Source organism: Siniperca chuatsi, linkage group LG22 (genome assembly GCF_020085105.1).
Source record: "Siniperca chuatsi isolate FFG_IHB_CAS linkage group LG22, ASM2008510v1, whole genome shotgun sequence".
Lineage (NCBI taxonomy): Eukaryota > Metazoa > Chordata > Actinopteri > Centrarchiformes > Sinipercidae > Siniperca > Siniperca chuatsi.
In genome coordinates this window covers 16047295-16057733 of record NC_058063.1, presented here as the reverse complement: position 1 = coordinate 16057733, position 10439 = coordinate 16047295, and the positions used below count along the sequence as shown (strand labels likewise).

The 10439-nt window shown below is 39.6% G+C and overlaps 1 protein-coding gene across 1 annotated transcript; it reads right to left on the bottom strand.

The window, feature by feature from the left end:
- Nucleotides 1-28: 28 nt before the first annotated feature.
- On the bottom strand, nt 29-8950 carry LOC122870660 (copper chaperone for superoxide dismutase-like). Its single transcript, XM_044185018.1, has 8 exons — nt 8787-8950; nt 8498-8570; nt 6389-6526; nt 4769-4943; nt 3828-3888; nt 3308-3385; nt 2805-2908; nt 29-1815 (listed from the first exon to the last, which is right to left on the bottom strand). Exons 1-8 carry the CDS (start codon nt 8919-8921, stop codon nt 1656-1658), a joined length of 924 nt encoding a protein of 307 aa, XP_044040953.1. The 5' UTR covers nt 8922-8950; the 3' UTR covers nt 29-1655.
- Between the last annotated feature and the right edge of the window lie 1489 nt (nt 8951-10439).

Below are 10439 nucleotides of genomic sequence, written 5' to 3'. Positions count from 1 at the left end.
CACACACAGTACACGTCCACAAAGCCAGTATAAGCCTGTTTTAATTTATTAGAGCCACTAGAAGAATAAAGGTTACCACAAAACCACAGGGTTCTGCTCCAAAGGGACAGGCAACCAGTGAGTGAGTTCAATTAAAGAGTTCATTATGTGCTATGAAAAAAATATGACATTTGTTTAACCACAGGAGGACAGATCAAGTGCAAAAGTACTGCTAATGCAGACACAGACACACACACACACACACACACACACTCAAGCAGTACTGGAAAATGAATCAGCACAAATGTTGATAAGTAATTTATCAAGCAAAAATACCAGACACTCCTCTGATTCTGATTTATATCACTGTAAAATAATGATATTTTTTGATTGATGGTGGGGAAGTAAGGACATTTTCACTGTTTGACATTTTAAAGACAAAATTATAAAAAGCAACAACAAAAGCAACAACAATCCTCATCAATCAATAATATAAACAATCATTAGCTGCAGCCCTACATTCAAGTTACAGCCGTGCGTTTACAGCCCACAGACACAAATGGAAAAAGGACACCGACTGAACATTTGGGGGAACATTCAATAAGCTTATTCAGGCATCACCAGGACAAGACAGATGCTCAATTTGGAAAATCAATGCAAAACCTGCTACACACACTCATATGTCCAATAGGTGCACACAGTGTCCCAATATTAATGCCTTCATCAAGAGTAAAAATATGCGTTGTTAACAGAAAGTGTCAGCAGGTAGAAGTTTTGTACATTATTCTACAATTTCTGACAAGTGAAGACAGCAGAAGATTTTAAGCAGAAAATGGCCTCCAAAAAAGTGCCAGTTTCCTGCATTGTATGGCTCTAAAGTTGGTTGCGGCAACAATGAAGGACCTGTACACTCAAACTCCATGTTGAAAAAACAGCCGAACACAATCCTTCAAGCCCCCAAGTTAACAATGCTCTAGCAGATCCATGGCTGCACACAGTAGCTGGAAGGCTACTAATCTTTGTGATAGTAAATATACTTAAGTTCAGCATCACAGCATTTTATACTACTCCACAATGTTCCCACGTATCCACTAGACTGCAGACGTACCCCCTTGTGTACAAATACCCCTGGTTGGGAATCTCTAAGTTAGCTGATGTGATGAGAATAGCAGGATGTTAGCAGTGTAATGTGTTTTTACTACTACTCTTGAGAGGCTTGCATGATTAACTTTAATAGCAAACTGAAGTGCATTCATCCCAGCCAGTACACAACCAAAATGGATACCTCAAATTTAACAAGCGCATCAATTTAGACTGATGAGACAGTTGTGTCAGTGGCGACTGGTTATACAAACATATAATAGTATTAACGGACATCTAGCTAATCAGAGGTGACTTTTACTCACAGGCTGTTTTAATCTGCTTTAGTGCTTTTATAATCCTCAGAGGACACTAACTGCGACTGCAAGAGAATTATCACAGAGAAAGATTTCAAGAAAATAAAGCCATTTATCTTTGGTCATCTGTCCAGCTGTCTGGAAACATATTCCTCAGTGCTCCGTCTTCCTCGCTCCAGCTCTGTCCCTGTGTTGACTAATGTCCTCTGCATTTCTCTTCAAGGTGCTTTTTCTGTTCAAACTGCCCAACACAGGTTACAGATATGTTTGGTCAGAGGTTCAGAGGTGTGCTGCCGGCGTCTCTGTGTTGGCCTTGCTACGACCTTTCCCAGCTATCGGCCTGTCTCTCTCCTCCCACAGCGTGACCCCGTCACAGGCACAAATCTGTTTGGGGTTTTGGAAAAGACCTGCTGATCGGGCGATGATCCCACAGGCCAGTCTGTAGATGAGAGAAAGAGGGACAGAAAAATTATATGTTCAGCTTCAAAAGGCCACTCTTGTTACTTGATAACTGCTTTTTTGAGTGTTCATATAATAATTAATTATATTAAGTCTCAACCTTGAAGCTAGTATTTTGACAAAACAATCCCAACTCAAGGTCCATTTACAGATTGTTTTGTCAAATTTGAATTATAGTTTTTAGTCACGCACATGCTAACTAGGTGTCAATTGAAAAGAAGAAACATCAATCATTTAATCACTCAATGCAGCTACAGTAACAAAAAATTGTTAATGGGATAGGGACAGATACAAAATAGGGTTGCGTATGTGGTCGAAATCACTATCCCAATAATTTTATACAGATTTTTAAATACATTTTAATTAAAAATACAGCAGATTTTAAATACAGATTTATTATGTCATGGCTAATTAAGTGTAATATCAATACAAGGAAATATTGACGAGATGTCCTTAAAGTGCTCCCAAAAATTTACAATTCCATGTCCCCTGAGCAAACTCTCTCTGCTGATGAATATCATGCGACATGATCGAAGGCTCCAGAACAGCTACTAAACTGACCTTGAGGTGAGACTGTTGTCATGTTGTTTCCTAAAATTTTTTCCATTCCTCATTTTGAGTTTTTAAACAACCCATAATTAAGACGACAGAGAGGTCTATCACAATATTACAATTGAAACTTTCACAGTGACAAACTGACGTTTACACTCTCTGTGTAAACAGGTAGTAGACAAATTAATAGAAACACCTTACAATATAATGCAATCCAAAATAACATCACCACATACTACAGACTCGGAAATTACCATAGAGTTGGATCACCACCTGTCAGGGGCTACTGGTGCTAAACTATTCCTGTTATTTTGTCCACCCCTTTTAATATTGACTGAATCTATGAAGCTCAAGACTACTTATCTCACCTCACATCTTATTTTGTACCCCCAACTTAAACCATAGCTGTTGACCCACCTTTCCCCAGAGTTTCCAGTCTGTTTGGAGAGAGGGTGACCGCCTCGACCCAGGTCGTCCTCCCCTGCATCTACTACCAGCGATCGGCCAATCACATCCCATACCTGCACCATGGGGCACCAAGGTATCAGTAAAGAAGAGATTAAAAGCTGCCATGTGGTGGTGTTTTGGAAATTAGATGGTGATATATGACATCTTTGCTATATGACATATGGCTGTATGTGTGTGTGTGTGTGTGGGGGTGGTATTACTAATGTTGTGGGGACATAAATCTGTCTACACAGTCACATTGTGGGGACTCGCCTTCCTTAAGGAGACAAAATGCAATTCCCCCTAATGTAAATCATTACATTTTAGGGTAAAGACTTAGTTTAAGGTTAGGTTTAGGCAATTAGTGGTCATGGTTAGGGTAAGTCTCCAGGGAATGAATGTAAGTCAATGTAATGTCCCTGAAAGTGATGGAAACTCGACTTAATGTGTGTGTGTGTGTGTGTGTGTGTTACCTTTAGCTGATGGTCCTCTAGTCTAAATGAGGCTCTGCCATCTGGTCCAGCAACAATATTTCCCAGATCACCTACATGCTGTACAACAATACTGCATGTGAATTACACAGAACCATGTGACACACAGTGAATAACACTGAACCATAGAAATAAATACACAAGGAGTCTCTAGCATGAAAGCCAGGAAACATTGCCTTAGACTTGTAGCTCTTTCACACACTTTATTGAAAATTTAGCACCTGGAGCAGAACCTCTCAAAATGGCGCCTGTGGGACAAATTTGGCCATCTGAGAGTGGTATCACATCCTGCATTTGGCTTGTGTTGAAGTTTTATTATATCTCAGTAGTGATTTTGTCTGAATTTATTATGAGAGGATCCATTATTTTGCTCCTTGATCCTCATACATCTAAATGTTCTTGCAAATGGTCTCCAAAAATCATAAAATATATGATATATATAATATCATGATTATATGGCAAGTGATTTTTATAGAGTTCTAAGGAACAGATATGACTGTACCCTTTCAGAGTCCCATGGACCGCCATGTTGTCTTCCAAAGGGGTTATAGTGCTCCCCACAACTGTAGAAAAGAAAACATAAATAAATATAAGGCAAAAAAAGTTAGTTTGTAGTGCAATTTCATATGACAGCAGTTTAACTGTGGGTGCTGTCAATATGTCAATTGTTGTCCACTGTTGATAGAGTTTCCTGTCTTATTCTGGGTAAATTCTGGATGACTTCTGCAACTATAGCACAGTGTTTTGTTTCCAGTTGAAACAACAATTATAGCTCTGATTTGCGGCCTCTGCCTGGCTTCTTCTCCAAAACAATGGGACCTGAGGCTCATGGGTATTATAGTATATACATGAGTCCTCAGGAACAAAGATGACGGCCATAACAAACCTATCAAGTGTATCTGGCACAGTTATTGACTCCAACCCTTTGACAGAGGACTGAAAGATCACCAATAACCAAGCTGCTACATCATCTCAAATGCCGGCTGGAAGATGCAACGGCACACCTCAAACTCAAACTGCTAAAAGCATACTACTGTTAACTCTAGCTCTCGCAACCCTTCCTGCATTCGCCATTATGTCGGTATGGTTTATTTCCCCCCTATACATGTATGGGATGGCTGCAGGCTGGCGCTAATGTTGGTAAAGTCAATGAAAATATCTACATAATGAACCTATTGTATATTTGAATTATCCAGGAGACTCTTGTGTTATGGTGAGGACCATCGAGAATGCCATTAAAAGAAACTGCGCTACACCCAGAGCATCAAGGATGGCTGAAACAAAGTAAAGTCGTATACTGCAGAAACCATTAACAAGGCCAAAACACTGTAAAATGAATGAGTTACCATCCTTAAAACCCTGGATGCTCATGTTAACCAGACCAGTCTGTCCACCCTCTTCATGCCCTTGCCTAATGCAGCTCTTATGATACAGTGGTCCTACCTGAGGCAGTTTAGTGTGAGGTCCCCCAGGGTGTGGACATGGAGGCCGTGGGGTCCTGGCTCCAACCCATCAATGGTTCCATCAATCAAGCAACGCTCCTCAGACAGCTGCAGGAAACGCACCACCCCTTGGATCTTTCCCACACCAGCCAGCATGGCCACTGCTGAACCCAGGTCTGCCATAAAAATACAGGCATCCTAAACAATTTGTATGTTCATGGCTGTGATCTTGTTCACACTTGGCGTCCTCACATCTAGATACATCCAGGTTGCGTTTAGATATTACTGCAGTTCATATGGAATGTGTCTCGAGTGACTGCCTGTGATCAGATTATGTTTTTCAGCTCACATTTGATTTTATTTGAGGGAAGCTGTGAGCTGAACAGAAACATACACAGCTAGAGGGGCAGACTGTTGTGGCTATTTTTACATCGCCTATAATACAAACATGTCTGAGAGGTTAGCCGTGCTAAACATGTACCACTGTGTTCAGGGATGCATTTGCATTCACGCTACAAAATCAGTTCACATACGTACCACTGTAACGGTATGACCGGTTGATTAAAATATAATACCTCCCGTGGTAGTGATAGCAGATCGCTATACCACCTCAGAATGTGGCTTGAGTGATCAGATCCCAGTGCACCCCAAAATATGTGCAGTCACACTTCTATTTAGAGCTTTCTACTTGTGACATGTTTATCCAGGAGGTGCTTTATTAATATGTGTGAACAGCACCAGTGTCTCAACAATTGAAGCTGCATTTAAGTCTCATTTATCAGGCATCTTTGCTCTGCAGGGAGATCTATGACAGCACCATTAACAGTTTTAGTAGCCTGTATTTCTGGAGATTCTGCCAATTTATCCATCAATTCAAAGCAAAATTACCATACCATATTGTGCTTAAAGGTTCCCTCTAGGTGACCTCTAGTAACACTATGGAGCTGTTTTTCTATGAGTGGGGGACGCACATGCGGGTGAAGGAATACACAGTCCTGCCAATGGTTTAACACTATTCTGCTGATGTACAGGTGGCGGTAACACGCCAAGATATGCTGCAATGTGCCAGCAAAGGCAGTGAAGAAGAAGACTGCTAGCTAGTAAACATGGATGTAAACAATGCTGGATTTAAAATACTGTAAAAAAAAAAAAAATAAATAAATAAAAAAATATATATATATAAATAATATAATATAATATAATATATAATATAATATATATAAATAATATAATATAATATAATATAATATAATATAATATATAATATAATATATATATATATATATATATATATATATATATATATTATTGAGTTTTGCAAATGTTTTATGAGGAAGGAAATGGACTCGACACGTTTGTTAGACCTCAAGGATACACTGAATGCGTTTTAATGACATGTAACACTACATGTAAACTTTTGTTTGTTTACAAAAAAACTCCACAGGGCACCTTTAAGACAGTCAGAAGTAATAACCAAAAGAAAAAATAAATTATCTTGACACACTCAAAGTTCTCAAATGTTGTTTAAACATGAGCATCTGTACAATCACTTGTACATAGTCTTATAAAACAAATTCCTGATCAAAAAAAGCAGCCTTACTCCTGTCCTCTGGCTTCTCACCTTGCTCTGATCCTCCGATGCCTTTCAGCACGGCCCTGCGTCCGCTGCTCTCTATCAGAGCCTGCACCTCTGCACTGGTCAGAGCAGATTCCACCAACACCTCCTCCTTACTGACATCGATACTGACAGACTTCACTCCTGCACACATTAACAGCAATAAAAATGATCATCTGATAGATACACAAACAGACAATTACACACATACGGGCAAAGAGGCAAAGAGAGACATACATTGACGCAGACTCTAAATTGTGTCCAATTTCAAAATAAACTGAACACTTTTTCTATTTTCTCAAGCTTATGAGTAGTTTCTGTGCCAGTCTCTGCTGTGTGGAATGGATATGAGGTGGGTGGGTGTTTTGAAAACACTCAATTTAACTAGTCTTACTAATAACTTACTAGCCTTTTCCCTAATAATAATAATAATAATAATAATAATAATAATAATAAAAAAACAATTATGAAATTTGGTACTAGTTAAAGGAGGAAAGACAAATGTTCTGAGACAGTTATTTTAGTTAGTTGTGTTAAGATGAAAAGTTGATTTCCAGAGGAATTTCCTTGAAAGAGCTGCTCTGTTCAAACCAAAGTAAATATTCTTTAATTTCTTTATGATTGGAAACATTATTCTTCACATATGTTGAAATGCCTGTAGATATATTGCCTTAAAGTATCTTACACTAAATTAGCATTCAATTGGAATTAATTAATTGGAAGTGTACCAATAGAAAACTGTCTCTATTTAGCCTATAATGCGTGCCAAATTACATAGTTCTTTAGAGAAAACTTCCTACGAAATTATTAGGAATTTACAGACCCGTAAAAGCCTGCACACGTTACTTGTTGCTATATACAGTTTACTAGTAATTCAGTAGTACTGTGCTACATAAATAAACTAGCCTTGCCTTACTGAGTAATATGACATGTTGGGAGTGTTTTTCAATCAGTCAATCTTTATTTGTATAGCACCCTTCATACAGGTTAGTGCAGTTCAAAGTGCTTCACTGACAACATGATAATAAGGTAAACCGTAATAGAGTGAAATAAAATAGATTAAAAGACAGAACAAAGATAAAAATGATGACAATGAGAAAAGGATTAAAAGCTGTGATAATAATAGCAAAATAGAGTTGGATAAAAACTAGTCTAAAAAGTGGATAAAATAATAAATAATAAAGTACAATAAAACAATATAATAATTAAATTAAATTAAATAATCAGAATAAATGAATGTCTACATACCAGTCTTAATCAAAAGCCTGGCAGAAGAGGTAGGTTTTCAGTAGTCGGTTAAAAATGTCAACACTTCCAGCTGCTCTCAGATCCTCGGCAGGCTGTTCAGCGGCTCTAAAAGCTGCCTCACCAAAAGTTTTAGTCCTGCACTTGGGAACAACTAACAGACTCGTGCCAGAGGACCTGAGGGGCCTGTAAGCATGTGACGGGTATGCCGGTGCCAGACTGTGAAGTGCTTTAAAAACAAGTAGAAGAACTTTAAAATCAACACGGAAACCAATGTAAGGACTTTAAAACTGGTGTAATGTTTTAATCAGCTCTCGGGCCGCTGTAGCTGATTTATACGTTTTTTGGGTAAACCACACAGGAGGGCATTAGAGGAGTCCAGCCTGCTCGATATAAAAGCGTGCATTAGTTTCTCTGTGTCACTCAGACAGAGAAATGGTCGCACTTTCGTGATATTTTTGAGGTGATAAAAGTTTAGGTCAGAGTAAAATACCACACCAAGAGTCTTTGCTTGTTGTGATCAAGCCTTTCCTTGGGGTAATCTAACGGAATTGAATTTTGCGACCAGTTTCTCAACATATATCAACATACAATGTATATACTGTGCACAGGATTGTATGAAGAAAGCCCAGCCATGAACAAGTGACAGATAAAAGCTGCCTGACATTATCTGCTGTGTTATGCTCCTCAGCTGTGTCAACTATAAGAAATTAGAGCAGCTAAGTTAATACACTGACCGTGAGAAAGAGCTGTCAGTTACAGATGACAAATCTAGCAGTTACCGTACAAGGAACTGCTTCAGAGGATGTAGACATGCATCGTGGGCTCCTTCTACAGTTCTGGTAAAGCTTTAGCTAAATGCTTTCTTACCCGGTTTACCCTCCAGAGTAGCTCTGACTTTATCTGCGCAGCTCTCACATGTCATCTGCACCGCAAACTCCAGCTGCAGAGGAAGAAATAGACATTAATAAACACGAATAGACAATAACATATCTGTAACTGCAGCATATTATCTTGGTCCGTTAGCTAACTGTGCAGTCTTTGTACAACAGCAGCTGAATAAGGCATGTTTTTTGTTTTGACAAGATCATAACGGGAGAAATTATGTCGCGACACAGTAAAACATGTGCCTAAAAAAATGACAAAGTCACTGTCAAACCTTGGTTGGTCTCTCCGAGTCCATGTTGTTACCGCACGTCGCCGCATGGGCGATGAAAACTGAATTAAATAGATAACTTCCCACTTTTCTAGAAACGGAAACGAACCAACTATACCTGCTAACGGGCGCCGCCATGTTTGTGAGGTCATGGTAACGTCACCGCACGTTACCGCCGCCAGGTGCCGACTGCCTGCCACTGCAGTTTTCTATTTTGTCTTGTGGAGAAGACTAATGCCTTTCTCGTGTCTTTCTCCTTGGCTAAATTAGTTGAAAGCCTAACAAAATAAAATATGGGTGTGGAATACTACAAAAAATATAAGTAATAAGTATTATTACTAAAACTTAAAAGATTAAAAATAAAAGTAGGCCTACTCATACAGCAGAATGACCCCCTGCAGTGTTCTGCCATCTCTGATAGTTGACACATTTCTGTCATCTTATAGTATATATCATATACCACCCATGTTTCAAATCTCTGAAAGCTGATTTTCATACCATGAATGAATGAAATAAATAGAAACCAATGGCCACCTTTAGGTTTGGAAAACAAACTCTCACACCTACTTTATAAGTAGGCTTATAAATGGGCCAAATCATGCAAAGCACTATTATGGCGATACTGCAGGTATATGTGCACATATATTTTATCAGGGTTATGCTGTGGCAGAAGGGGGTTATCTGGACACAGGAGATTGTAGCGTATGGATAAACCACCGTTAAGGTTGTAGGCAGTCATCATGATTGCTTCCTGCGGTATGTGGTGAATTCAATTTCATAATGTGTATAGATTATTGTTACAAAGTCGATCTGCAGATTAAAGCTGTGTTCGGTATGGGAGAGACCACCACTAAGCTGATGACTGCCTCTCAGGTTTTTAGAGGCTCAGAGGAGACCAGTGTGTGTGTGTGTGTGTGTGTGTGTGTGTGTGTGTGTGTGTGTGTGTGTGTGTGTGTGTGAGAGTGTTCTCTATACCTCCTTGTCATACCTCTTGGCATCTTTTTTGATAGCCGAGATAAGCCACAGGAGATAGCAGATGACCGTGATGTGGCGTAAAATCTGGGTCGCAAAGTCTAAAATAAAAAGGCTCTGTATCAAACCTCCTCCACCTAAATTTGGGATGATAATTATGTAGAGTGACACATATTCGCCGTCGTGCACGTGCGCTCATCTACAGTGTGCGTTGATCCAGAAACTCAGCCGTCATGTACGTCAAAACAACACCAAGAGGCCGATGTTTTACACAGAAGAAAGCCGAGTGGCAGCTCAGTTAGAACACAGCTCCTTCTGTATCTTGTGGCTCATTGGCTTTGACCTTTGACCCTGTGCTCAGTAATATGACCACAGGCTTTAAGAGGGCTGAGCCAGTGTTGCCTTTTGTGAGTGTGTGTGTGTGTGTGTGTGTGTGTGTGTGTGTGTGTGTGTGTGTGTGTGTGTGTCGAGCAGTGTTTTTCTCTCCTCACACATGTCGCCCCACACAGCAGCAGTTAATTGATTCAGTACATGGGAAACTGTCTAAAAACCATTGCCCTCATGTAGATCTTCAGCACTGAGCGCTCCGTTCAAAGGAGTGGAGGGAGAGCTGCGGTGACATCTGAGCCCATGGGAGGGGGATTTCATTATAACACACACACACACACACACACACACACACAC